Below are 14,904 nucleotides of genomic sequence, written 5' to 3'. Positions count from 1 at the left end.
TTGTGGATAAAAAAAAATGCGATTTGGTAAATCAGTTAAACGTTTACAGTTGTAAGCTCATAGCAAACTTATCAACTCGGAAAAGGATCAACACCGTATCACCTTTCACGAGCTGTCATTGCTTTTCTCGCGCTGTCAATCGCGAGGCGAGGCGTTTACGTTACAGTTCGGATAAGTGTGCGTTGCAGTATGGAGTTTCATACAAAGAATACTGACCGCCTCGAATTGATACGGTTACGATCCCTTTTCGGATTGATAAATGTGCAACGTCCTTTAGACGCCTTTTGAAAAATTTTGAACGAGGGCGTCTACTTTTTCATATTTATGATATTTTTTCTCTCTTATATTTTCTTCTGCTCCTATATTTTTAAATTTTACATTACATCGATTACACGCCTGCCTATGTCACTACAATATAAAACCTGCTAAGTCCTGTACCTTATTAAGACCACTACCATTTGACCCGTCAATTCTCGACATTTCCCATTCATTGCGAGCCGTGAAAGGGTTAAATTGGGGGGTCAATGTAGATTGCTTTGTCAACATTGAGGTCCAACGAAGAGATAGAGGGAATATACTTGTTCCTACAATGGTAGTGCTAGAACTATTCATTCTATTGAAGAGTACTGTGAATAGAGAGTGCGTATCACGTTTGATTGCTCACGCCCGTATTCACAAACGATGCTTGCTTAAGTGAAGCAGCAAATCCAACACACAGCGTTGAATAGAGCTCTGTGATTGATTCATGTGTGATACCTTATAGTATTGTTGTGAATACGGGCGTTATTCTGCTTACCATGGGTTTACATTTAAGTGTACTCAATAGCGACTGACTAAAAAAATTACAGTAAATGTATTATAGATTGTACAGCGCCTCTAGCGGCTACTTTAAACCTTACGTAAACGTTAAACGTTTTATCTTTGTTGAACGACAAAGTAAAAACAACGTGTATTTACGATCAAGTTCAAAGTTAGTCGCTAACGGCTAACGAAACACAACTTGACAACTAACTTAACTAACTAGTCTTGGAACCCACAACGTATTTTGTAAGAGGAAGGTATTTTGAGTACCTATAAGTCCTATGCACATAATCGTTAGTTAACTTTTGTCATGCCGTAGTAAAGCTTTTATTTGATAGGTACTAGCGTCCGCCCGCGACTTCGTACGCGTACCCCTTAGGGTTGGAGTTTCGTAAAATCCGTTCTTAGTGAGCACCTTCGTTCTAAAAGGAACCCCCATGTAAAATTCGAGACTCCTAGCACTTGTAGTTTCTGAGATTTAGTGATGAGTGAGTCAGTTAATCAGTGACCTTTAGTTTTTATACATTATACAGGGTGGAATTTTGTAATGCCACCTGGAGGGAAAGTACTCATAATATTGTAGATAGAAAAACAATCTCAAAGAAAATATTCCTTTATTTTTGAAAAGAAATACAACTGCTTTCAAAGATTTCCAAAAATTTGCTTGCCACACCCGGGAATCGAACCAACTAAAATCTATTAAAAATTACACCCTGTATTTTTATTACATCAATCGTTAGGGTTAAGTATAAGGATAAAATCTCTCTAACAAACGTGATAAATAAAATGAAAGGAAAACCATGAAACCTTAAATTATTTTAATTAATGTACAGAAAATTGTATGGTACCTACTATGGTAGTGAATTTAAAAAAAAAAATCGAAAATTTTTGAATGCAGTTCTCTTTCTTTTCAAAAAAATGGAATGTTTTCTTTTGGTAAAATTTCCTATCTACAGGATTAAGAGTACTTTCCCTCCAGGTGGCATTACAAAATTCCACCCTGTATACTTAGATTTTGCCATAATTTAAAAGTAGTTGCCGCAGCACTTATGAGAGTTTAATAATATTCGTTATGTACCAATTTCCTACCAATGTATCACAACACAACGTTCTTGACATTCCCGTAATACCGCCTATCCTGCATACATGTCCCGGTATCCCATATAAATTCAAATTGATAATATTATCCCAACTAGAATAATTTAATCCACAACGCGAGCCTAAATCACATATGTAAGCCGTTTGGTTTAGGCGGATTATAGTAAATTAGTTTTAAATCATGTTTGCGAACTGTGAATTTTGAAATGATTTTATTGAAGCAGCATTTTTGAGAAACCAAAGGTTTAGTAAAGTTTTTGGATTAATACCTAGATGTTGTACATAGATCAGTCTGTTGATTTTGACTCTATTCGTAATGATTCAAATCAAAGCGTATATCGTAGCAAAAGTTATAAAGACTCTACACAGCAGTCAGCCCAGCGACTTGTTCTTTCTATGACTTTTGACAACGTGTCAAGGTCGATGACTCTTTTGGGTTTGGTGTGAAGACTGCATTAGTTTTTCAGGGTAAAATAACTTTTGCCACTGCAAGTGCTAAGTACCTAGTAGTTTTCAGTGTCACCATTTTGTCGTTTACATAATGATTTGTCTTTTTTATTTTTTATCAGTAAAGAAGTACCTATCTTTAATAATAGGGATGTTTCCTGGGTAAAAAAGCAAAAGTTTGAATTAGTCCATCAGTTAGCTTACCTTTCAAAAAATACTCGACACGTATTTTTCATTTTTCAAACTAATGAAAATTTACAGATTTCAAAAGAAGTCCGTGACGTCAAGGCGTGCTTAAAAGTGTAGCACTATGTGACGTAATAAGACAACTTCGTAATGACTTGTTTGATTAAAATTTTTAGATTATGTAATTGAAGGACTAAAAGTTTTATTATTGTAAACACTTTTTGCACAGGTTGTTCCTGCCTCCGCTTCACCTCTACCTACGGCAAAGAGCGCGGCACGTTCAGCAGTCCCGACTACCCTCGCCCGTACCCGCCGCGCATCGACTGCTTACTCTACACCTTCTTAGCAGCGCCGCATGAGATCGTCGAGATAGTGTTCACTGACTTCGACATCTACAAGGAGCATCTTGAGTGAGTCTATGATCTTAACCATCCAGGGCCTACGCACACGGCGACTTTTCGTAGATTCGATTAACGCGCGTCAGTAGCGATGCTGTCGTTCGTTTACGAAACGCGCGACAGCATCACTACAAAAAGTCACCGTGGGCGAGGGGCCTAATGTAGCTGTTAAAACCACTTTCCTATTTGCCTAAAGTTGAGGTGTTGGCTATTATGAATATGGAATAGGTACCACATGCTAAAGATGTCGTTTCCTCACCATGTTACTGACTAGTTTCGCATTCCCAAATATTCTGGATCGCAGGATTTAAACTTAAAAAATATGTTTTAAGAATCCGCTTCCATAATTTCCTAGACAAAAATGAACTTTAGGTAAATATCTCATTCGAATATCCGATCACTGGTGATAACTTATGTTACTTACTACTATCATATAGCCTAGGTATAGGTATTTTTATCCGTACCTCTTACGTTTACGGTGCGAGAGAGTAGGTAAGTTAACTTTTGCGACATCATTCTGAATCCATCAAAGATATTGGTAAGAAAGTTATACGCATATCATTTTATCACCAAAAACTGTAATATTGTGAAAACCCTATAAACCCATTTGTAGATGAAGATGTATGTAAAAGTAAGTAGGTATGAGGAGACCTTAAATTGTAAGTTATGTAAATATTTTATCGTATATCGATGTTGTCTGAAAATTCTTGGTGATGGCAAACCGATCCATTTCAGTAGAACGCTGAAACTGGCAACGAATGAAAAACTAAACCAGTGTCGATAGATCCGTTACCCGTTAAAAACGATTCTGCAAAATGGAGTCCGCTTTGTGAACGGGCTCTAAGAAAGTCATAGGATGCTTTCCGTCAGCAGAATTTAATTTAAAAGGCATAGAGCAACTCCTCAGAAAGAAACTCCTGAACTCAGAAAAATACATGGCATATCTGTAGTAATATTATAACGCTGAAGAGTTTGGTTGAACGAGCTAATCTTAGGCACTACTAATCCGATTTGAAAAAATAATTTTGTTTGGATAGCCCATTATAGGGAAAAGTTTTAGGCTTTACCATCATGCTTCAACTAATAAGAGCGGAACAGCAATGAAAAATGTTGCAAAAAAACGGGACTAACTATTTTCATGCGTACGAAGTCGTGGACACAGCAAGTAATGTAAAAAAAACCCAAGAACAACATACTTAGTAGGTAATTGCGTAGAGTGTACCTACACCATACAAATTATGTCATCCATTTGCCAAGTGTGGTGCAGCTACAAAAACTTGTATTGTATTTTCCCTATAATTTGCCAATTCCATCCAATATATTCCGACAGGGCATGTTGACACGGTCTCCCAACCCAACACTGCATCGCGCAGTTAATTTACAGGGCACAAACATTGCGTTGTACTAAATCAGCTCGTGGCGGAATCACTCACTACTCTGGAACTCTAGCTAAGCACGGTCATTGTCTATTTAGTCTCATGAATAAACCATGCCGAATTAGGGCAGTACTTGGAGTGAATCGAGGTATTTCTGGCTCGTTCGCTGGATAAGCGGGGGTCATCGTAGGCCGTCTAATGACGGACTTTTCCTTTGTTGGGGATATCAGAATCGGGGGAATGGTCTAGTTATAAATAGTTATCATTTTGGGAAGACCCAATGTTTGGTGGAAGTTGCCCAGTCACAAAGATATGTCTGGATAATGTGGTAAACGACATTATCGGAAAATACTAGCAGTCTGATATATTGAATGTTCTCATTAGAGCCAAAATTACGTACCATGTTCATGCTGCAAACCATTAGAAGGAAAATAACACCGTAAAAATAGACGTATTTTTCAAATAATTTAACATACATGGCAGAAGCACCGCAGCACTTGCCCAATAGACTACATACGATACATACATTATCGATACATAACTACATTATGAATTCAAGGGCAGCTCATTTCTTATGAATTCTATTCAAGTAAATATTATATCGCAACAGTAAAATGTTGCTTTCTACGCTCAAATAACGTATAAAATATCAAATGAACAACTGCTCTGACCTTTGACTCGGTAAAATCCCGCCAAACACTCAGTTCCCATTTACATTTTCGACACATTTGTCGTAATAAAGTAGACCATGTAAATGTTTAAAGACAGCCATTGTGGAGGCAATAACGTTCATTTTGCCGTAAGTATCCCTGACTATGCGACTCCCGGTCTACATCCATTTTATTAAATTGTTAGGTCTGGTTTACATGATCTTGCGAACACCCTCTTTTTAATGCCTGACGCTGAGAATTGTGGGCCGTTATAAGATTTACATAATATTATAATTTATTTTCTTACCTTATTCAGATCTTTGCTTTATAGTCGTGATACGAATACGAGACTGATATTCTTACATTATTTATTCGCATTTCTATGTTTTATGTAGTGATGATGAATTACGTTAACATGTAGGATATTAAAGGAGTTAAACTTGTTCAACTTTTTTTTTAAACTGGCCAGTTATTTTTCTTTTTCAGTCCAAACCAATCTGCTACTCGTTATTTAACCAAGAATATGCAACAAATAGCAACTATTTCTAAACGACTTGTCATCGCACACAAGTGAATACCATTTTTGTTCTAGCGCCATCCAATCTGGTACTTAATTGAAATGTTTTTTACAATTCGTTGCTCTTCTGCTAATGGGTGTGAACTAATCTTTCAAGTGCTATGCCGTTGTTACAGCTGTTATAAGAGCTGTATAAAACGCCTCGCTTCTCTAATGAATTCTTTACAAGAAATACAGGGTTTCAAACGTTGCTTCTATTACTTTGATTTGTTGTTCAATGTTGCTCTCACAGTAAAAAAAAACTTTTTTCGTGTGGCAACAATGTCACAGCTCTATGTCAGGCTTTATTAGACACCCTGTATCTGACTGGCTCTGTAAGACCGACGGCTTAACGTGTCTTCCGATGCATGGAACTATTTTCACCTACAATAGGTTAACTAAAAGATCATGGAAGTGTTTTTGTATTGATTCATTATGACATCGGTCGATCCGTGGCCGCCACTTGAAGGACAACGTAGTGTAGGCGAGTCTCACACTCGGTGGACTAACGAATTGGTGAAGGTTGCTGGAGGCATTTTTCAAAACTTGACGGAATCCGGCTGAAAGGATTGGTCGATAGCAATGCATATTAAAATCTAACATTTAAGAACCTTGAGAGTTTCCAGCGAATGACCACATGTCATTAAACTAGTTGTAAAAGTAGTTCGAAAACAAAATATTCAACTGTGTGCAATAAGTGTTAGTTCGAATGGCCCTTCAATATTTATCGAACGAAAGTTTTAATGTGTTCCACGTTTGGCTCGTGCATGTATTCTGGCCATTAATTTTAACGACCTGGCCGAATATTGGTTTGTTGTCCTTTAGAAGTCGAAAGTATCATTTTATTTAGAACTTTGGCTAACTTTTTGATAGGGGTTTTAATATTTGGTCTGATATTGCGTGCCTAGAACTTTTTGTTGGAACCGGCTGAGACAGTGCCCTTATTTTTAAAGGTTCCGTATTTTTCACTAAAGTCTGTATGTCTTTCACAATAGACACCTGATAGAAATAAAATAATGTCGTTGGAAATTGCAACAATATTAATTTTGGGTTCAAGACCCATTTATGTAAAACCTTTACTGCGATAAAAGGTAACTATAATTTAAACCATTTCTAGCGATTACGAGGGCTCATCGAGTTTAACACAGATGGCATCTATGGTGGTTGTGATTGTGCTATTTTGGTACAAACATATTATACTGATATAATCTATACTTATAATAAATCTGTAGAGAGGTCAATTCTGTACATGAAATATATTGTCAAATTAACTATCAGGGGGTGATTAGTGATCGATACTGATGCCAAAAATGCAATCAGTAAAATTTTTGTCTGTCTGTCTGTCTGTCCGTATGTATGTTCCTTATAGAAACAAAAACTACTCGACGGATTTTAACGAAACTTGGTACAATTATTCTTCATACTCCTGGGCAGGTTATACTTAGGAATTCCCACGGGAACGGGAATTAGCGGGAAAGTTGCGATAAATCGTATTTTTATTAGTATTGACGACGACGCGTTTTAATTGAGAGATTTATATTTATGAACGGTCTTTTTTCAATAGTCCCTAGAGAATTCCAAATTGAGTAAGTTTTTCAACACCAAAAATTCCCTGAGTGACAGATAGAGGTAGGTACAGCGTTAACTTTAAAATAAAATAAAAATGAATGAAAGCAATTTGAAAATTGTATTTACCCCCTGGTGGCTGCCGTATACATTTTCAATGTTGTGTCTTATTTTTGTCTATCTAGGCAATTTCCTATTTTGTTTGTTGGCTCTAATTTGTACAATCCTCCTTTCAATACGATAAGTAAACTACCGTCATGGACAGAATCTTGTTTCCAATTTACATTCTGTACTAAAACTGCAAAGAGCTTTCAAAGTAGGTATCGAGTGTACCCGTTGTTCTTCAAAGTGTTACATCGCATCAGCTATTCACTTTGCAACTGTTCATATTGTTTTTAAAAGATGTTGAGCCATTTTCTTGCAGCAAAAATGATAGTTTACTTACGTTTCTCTTATCCCATCTTACAGAAAAATACCAAGTATAGCATTTGGATTTCCTGCTACTTAGTAGGTACTTTTACTGACTAATGTGCTGTGACTTGAACAGTTGTTACATATTTTTAACTACAATAATGTAGCAGGTAAAAGACGTGTAGACGGACCGTATAGTCTGGGCAAACCGATGTCCTGGTAAAAGTCGGTGAAAACTCCTAAATGCGAGCAGCGCAGAACCGTTGAAGTCTTGTCCTTAAGTGGACATCATTCGGCTGAAAGAAGAAACAGAAGACAGATGTTGTGTGATAAAGAAAGAAAATACAACGTTGGCATCTCTTACCGTACTGTGCGCCTAAATAACTTTATACATGCCGTCAGCCCAGCTTGGACCGACACCAAAAATCTTTTAAAACAACTCGAACTTTCTATGCCTTTTGACAACATGTCTAAAGTCGACCACTCATGTCGGCGAGTTAGTAGATCGACGAGCTTGGCGCCTAGACTGCATTAGCGACACATCTAGGAGAATCAGAGGTAGCCCATCCAAACTTACAAACTATCTTCTGTTTGTTCGTCGTTTGTCTCTGTCCGCGCGCATCTATTGTTGGCCGTAAATATACGCGTTCACGTGGAACAGAATTACAAAAGAAATAGGTACTACAGTAATGTCAGCGCAAAAGAAGAAGAACACTAACGCCCGTATTCACAAACATTACTATGAGGTCTTATAGTGCACGTGAACGCACAGGGTGACACATGAACCAATCACAGAGCTGTATTCAACGCTGTGCGTTCGATTTGCTGGTTCACTTATGCAAGCATCGTTTTTGAATACGGGCGTAAGACCCCGTTTCCACCAAAGCGGAGAGAAGAAGAGGTGTTTTCGAAAAACCAATCATATTTCGACACCAACTCTCCACTCAGCTTCGGTTCGGAAATTGGATTGTTTATTTAAACACCTAATGCTATGGAGAGGGCAGCAGGGAAGCACTGGACGCAGGCCGCTACCAATCGATCAACATGGAAAGCATTGGGGAGGCCTATGTTCAGCAGTGGACGTCCTATGGCTGAAATGATTATGATGATGATGATTTAAACACCTCCTCTCCTGTCCACTTTGGTACAAACCAGAAATTACATATTCTGTTTCGTAGCTACCTACATAATATCTATCAATTATGTACGATTGTGTGGAAGTGGGAGGAGCTGAGGTACCTACTGATAACTGACCAAAACAATGAACTGCGCTACTGGTAGGTATAGCACGTTTGTTGTAAGCTCAACATTTGTGACCCTATAGCGTAATTCACTTTTACTGTTATTGTATGTAAAGTTGTAAAAGCGAACTTACTTGTCTTGGCTCATGCCAAAATAGTTCTTGAAGCAAATGCGTGCTAAACGCTTTATCATCACTCGTCTGATGGATGAATGACCTAATTGATGAAAGATGGCGAAGTGCCAAAATATGCAGGTTCCTAAACAGCTGGTGCAGCCGTTCAAGATCGATAGCATGGAACCCTAGTAATATAATGAATGATTGATTCATTCTGAGCCTACTGCATTAGTATTTGTAGTGGGGTTGAAATGGGGTTATATTTTTTGCGAGACATGCCCGTTTTTCAAAACTGTGGCTAATGTACTAAAAAAGCGTTGGAAATGACAAGTCTGTTTCGGTATGGTTGTACTCCGAACACATGCAATCGTAAGATAATCCGAAGTTCTTGTAGACCATAGATAGATCTTCATTATATTTTAGGGTGGGATATTTTTGATCAACTATTAACACTAGAAGTGCCGAAGATTACGACCCCCCTAAAAGCGCCGCTGGGTCAATTTTGTCCCAGCATATATTTTGTAACATTTTTTAGTTTCAGGCATGAACATTATGGTTAAAACTATTTGTAGTGTCCTTAAAAAAGGGTTTATCTTATAGTTAAATCAATATGTACTTATTTCTCTAAAAATATAAATGTATTCAATTTTAATTTTGAATTATTAAAAGTCAGATATTTTTGGTTTCATATAAAAATAGTCACATATTACATTGTGTTATATTGTATTAAAATTATTAAATTACTATTTTAACTATACATTATTATTTTTGAAGGAAAAATAAATATCTTACAAATAATAGTGCACATTTTGCACAAAGTTTTTTTGTATGGTTTTTTTGTCTCTCTGGTGTACTATGTGTTTAGGAATTTCTATGGGTATGGTTATTTTTCTGTTATCCGTACACACACAGTGAAGTTTTTTACCAGTATCAATGAAAAGTATGTACGTTTAATTTAAAAAAAATTATAAGTCACACATTTTAAAAGTGTATCAAATCATACAATGTATGAACTGTCCAATGTCCGGAAGCCACCTTCCTACTAATATTATAAATGTAAAAGTTAATAAAGATTGATAAATTGAAGGATGGATGGACTGATGAATGTATAGGAAGGATGAATGGGTGGATATAGTCTTGAACTTGAACAAAGTGAGTATGGATTCATGGTTAGATCGATGGATGGTTTTTCACTCTTTTACGCAAAAAATACTAAGCCGATCTTAATAAAACTTTGCAGTTTTATTGTTAATACTTCAGAATAATATAATATAGGCTATAATTTACAATAACATCAGTTATTTGGTCAAATAACAACGATAAGTGTCAAGAAATTAGGTCCTTCTATGATAAACTTAATTTCTCACGTGTGAAGTCACAGGCAAAAACTAGTACATAATATTTACATTTCTGCATTGTCACGTCGTCACCTAAACGCTCCTCACCTCTCCACACTCGTATCTCCTCGAAACAAGGACTCTTCATAGAATTATTGTTGCAAATACCAGGGTGGGACAAAAATGACCCAGTGGCGCTTCTAGGTAAAACCGATTTTTAAAAAATTTCTATTAATGTTATATTATCAAAAACATTAAAAAATGATAAAATTCAATAAATCAGCAAAAGTCAAAAAGTTTCATGGACTTTCGTTGAAAAATAAAAAAGTTAGAGCTGATCAAACTCGCGAGTGGGACAAAAATGGGACGGCGGCCTTTCTAGTGTTAATGTTTTATCGATATTAATTCTAAATTGTTTTTTTTGCAATTCTCATATCAATAACATTTCAAACTCAAATTACTACTACTAAAAACTACCATTTAAAACGGCGATAAACACACGATTTAACTTTATATTGCTCTCAGCTGCAGCTTTTCCCGAATTTTCATTTAATTTTATATCTTTAGCGGTTCAAGGAAATAAAGTGGAAATAAAACTTTTGCCATTTAAATAAACAAACCTGAACTTGCACGAACAGTTAAGAATACTGTTAACATGCATTTTACTCGTATGTGGCTCCACGGACACTTGAAAGTGTTTTAAAGTGGAACAGCAAACAATTAAAGTAATAAAATAACCGTAAAAATATCAGAAAATTTTGAGACGTTTCTGAGGTGAGGTAGGGTCGTGTCACCTATTTTCGGTCGATCAATTACCGTACGTAAAATATATTCACCAAAACCACAACATTGGGCTTATTGTAAAAAAACAGATGCCAGTAATCTACAAGCTTTATGTCGGACTTAAGCAGTCGCTAAATGACAGGACGTTTAACTACACATGTAATTAGTAGGTAATTCGAAATGTAGAGTAAGAATTTATCATACCTTATAATATATTTTACACACGACCATTTTAATATTAATGATCTATAAGCGTTAATATAAATACAATCAAAATGCTATTTGCAACTCATTTCCAACTATGAATATATTTTCTACCACGTTCCTCCATTCATATCAAATTCACAGCTCACTGGATATAGATCAAGTGACGCGTACTCTAGTGACGCCACCGACAACCGGGTCGGAACTAATAAATAACAGAGTACGTTTCAGGCAGCCGTATTTTAGGGTCTGTCACTTAGAACGTTGGGAGATTGCATTATGTATGTTTTTTTTGACGCGTTTTTTAATTCGGCATATCAAGATAACTCTGCATCTTACCTTATTTGTAATATTATGTATGTGTTCTTTTGTAATATGTTAAATTGCTTGCTGGCGACTGTAATATGACTTATTTTGCCACAACAAAGCGATACAAATACAACAATAATTTTGCATAAAAGTGTAAAATGAAATTGTGAAAACTGCATTTCGACGCCTTAGATTGAAAACTTCTTAGATGTAAAAGAAGTATTTTCTCCGCTTTCATATCCAGAATTGTTATTATGTAACATTGACTGAAATGCATAAGTAGGTATTAAAAAAAAGGCATTCCCGAGGTTTTCACTCAAAGGCGACGATTTAATATCATGTGTAGAGTAAAAGTAGCTCGCATTAGTCTTATAGAGAAACCATAAATATGAATTATAATAATCTCACCAAAATAATAAACACAGTTATTATTAACCATTCATCAGCCTCCACAAACCCTCTGTTCTGACAATATCACAACAGCAACAAAAGGTGCGATATATGGTGCGTATCATTTGTTAATGCCGCGCGATTAGGCGCGCGACGCAGTCGTCGGTCACGTGATTTATAGAGGCAGAATGGCGGGAATTGATTTCGGCAGGTTATGTAGAAACGACAGGTAGAATTGATACGTACATTTGGTTGTTTATTGTAAATATTTTGTTCATCTTCATCATTATCATCATTTCAGCCACAGGTCGTCCAGTTCACTGCTGAGTATAGGCCAATGACTTCCACATCGCCCGGTTGGTAGCAGCATGCATAGGTAGCGGCCTACATCCTATAAAAGATCGTCGGTCCACCTGCGCTGCGTTTTTCAGTACGTGGCCCCCACTCCAGAAACAAGAACCTTGCTAATGCTTATGCGATTATTCATTTCACAATCTTCACCGATAAAAGAATTGCTATCTAAATGGTTGCCTAGTCTGAAGATTTATGTTGACTTCTTTACACTGTCATCATTGCGAAAAACCCTCAAATTCAATGCCGTCTGTCATACTATTCTGCTGGAGTATAATCCGTTATATTCCGGATATCATCACGTTCCTTTTCACATCTTCCTAATATCATAGGTCCGGCAAAAAACTAACGCGTTTTTTCACCAAGTCCGAGGCAGTGATTGATGTAAACTCGATTGCGGATATCTCTTTGTCTAACAAATCGTGTAACGTGTACGTTTGACATTGACAGAATATCAGATGTCAGACACCATTGTTCAGTGACATTGGATGAAAAGGATTTCCGGCAGGACGACTATAAGCACCCATCTTGGACATTTGAAAGGTTAAGATTGTTTGTGTCATTATGTTAACGTTATACTTGATATCATACGCTCGAAAAATTTGTAGGTCTGCTTTTATAGGCGTCTATCTAAGTTGTATATTAACCTATTGAAATACCTAATGGATTAGCTTATTGAAAAGGTCTGATAACAATTATTAAATGTATTATTATCTACCTCTGGACGTTTCACATGATGCTATCGAGTGCCAAATAAATCTTGTATGTTCATGCATTTGTGATTTTCAGATTGTCATTTTTATTGTGAGAATGCAAATGCATAAGCAAGGGTTTTTACTCCAACAAACAATTTTACAAACGAAATTCCACGACACTGAGATATCACCTACTCCTAAACATCTATAAAGTGGATGGAACTATTTAAAATGCTAGCCAAATACTCCCATTACGAGCGTTCCGTGCAGTAAAACGAGCCTATTAAAACGTACCCTTCATGTTACATTCAATTTTCCCGCTTGACTCGGAAAATATCCTCGAATGAAATCTAACGGTGCTAGTAATATGACGAAAGCAATATTATCTTTAGTGGCAAACTTTTTGGTTTTCGGGACTTCCCTTTGGGATCTGGTTATGGGGTTGCCATTTTCCATTGTCTTCAAATCATGTGGATTGTAACAGCTGAGGTTAACTGACTCTGAATTTGATGAAAGACTTCACACAAAATGTCTTATGCTTCAATATAGTTGAAGAATTTATATGCTCTCGGAAGAGATCACTATGTGTCACTATCATCATCATTTCAGCCACAGAACATCCACTTGACTGCTGATTATAGGCGTCCCCCAAAGATATCCATATCGCCATCCAGCGCCTTCCCGCTACGTATTTGTGTGGGTGGACGTCCCACGCTGCTCGAAAGAGATATAATTTTAAAAATAGGATTGTCATTTTAACCAATTTGAGGATTGAATTTGTCCCAACTAGGATTTTAACTCGGGCGATTCCCTCTCGTTTAGTCGTCTACTTAGTACAAAGGCGTGTTGCATCACGTATAGTAATACATAGTAGTGTTCCCACATCCTCAATTATTTTTATCTCAACCCGTTGGCGCTTGCACATAAATTCCCCGCTATCTTTTTTGTTTAGCTTCCCAATTTTCCGTTGAAAACTTCTTTTTTAATTTATAGCCCGGGCTCAGTGTAACTCAAATTGGCAACGGCATCACACCCACTGGGGCGTGGGACGGGCTTTTATCTAACACGTGAAGAAAAAACGTACCGCTTGCTTGCAGCGGACAATAGATTGCAGGCGTTTTGGAAAATAATGTTCTGGAAGAAAATACAGGGCAAAGTTTTTTGGGATTTCATACATTCAATTTAGAGATTTGTTTATTCTTAAAAAGACTGGATTTTATTAATATAATTTCAGCCACCGAAAATCCTCTAATAGTTTTGATAAAAATCCTTCTAGGTTCTTATGTCTAAATTAATTGATTCAGTGGTTTTGGCATGAAAACTTAAATAAATCTATTTGGTTTGAAACCTTTTAGTTGATGTGATGTTAGAGTCAGAAAGAGCTTAAAAAGGTGTTAAAAATGAAAAAAAAACTTCAAAACAAACTTCACTTGTTTTTAAAAACGCTCATTGCAGTCCCGTTAAGGCTTCACCCTTTTCAGTAGACGACGGCACAATGGCAGTGAAATAATTTAATTTTCAACAACTTAATTGTGGTGAAATTGGTGTCAAGAGAGCAGCGAATGAATTTTCTAGCTACAAAGGATTTCTTTCGACATTAATTTCGTTGAAGCGTCGCGTTTCTAGAATAATAACTCGAGAAAAATGGACTTGAGTTTAATGATAATAAGTATTAATCTACTTTCGTTTTGTGATTTATGGTAATTGGAGTTCTGTCTTCAGTGCGTAATAAGAACCGTTCTGGATGATTTATGGCAAAGAAATTCTCAGTTGTAAAAAGTCTCATAATGGGTAATTCTCAATTTGATGCGTAAAAGGGAAAGTTAATTAGGATGCCAACAAATCCAATTTGCGTTTTGAGATACTGTGGCTAGATTGTCTTATTAAATTGTTGCATTCGAGCATGAGACTCGACCTTTTATACATTAACTAGCGGCCGCCCGCGACATCGAACGCGTGGATCCCGTTTTACCCCCTTCATCTATCTTA

General features: G+C 36.6%; 1 protein-coding gene across 1 annotated transcript in view; it reads left to right on the top strand.

Annotated features, from left to right (window-relative positions):
• Positions 1-14,904, top strand: part of LOC135076824 (suppressor of lurcher protein 1-like) — a 110,831-nt gene that overhangs the window by 45,918 nt on the left and 50,009 nt on the right. The window contains exon 4 of the mRNA XM_063971291.1: positions 2,762-2,942. Coding sequence (XP_063827361.1) covers positions 2,762-2,942 — 181 coding nt within the window. The remainder of the gene's footprint in view (positions 1-2,761; positions 2,943-14,904) is intronic.

Source organism: Ostrinia nubilalis, chromosome 12, assembly GCF_963855985.1.
Source record: "Ostrinia nubilalis chromosome 12, ilOstNubi1.1, whole genome shotgun sequence".
Classification (NCBI taxonomy): Eukaryota; Metazoa; Arthropoda; class Insecta; order Lepidoptera; family Crambidae; genus Ostrinia; species Ostrinia nubilalis.
The sequence above is the reverse complement of the archived record's forward strand: the minus strand, read 5'-3'. Positions and strand labels throughout refer to the sequence as shown.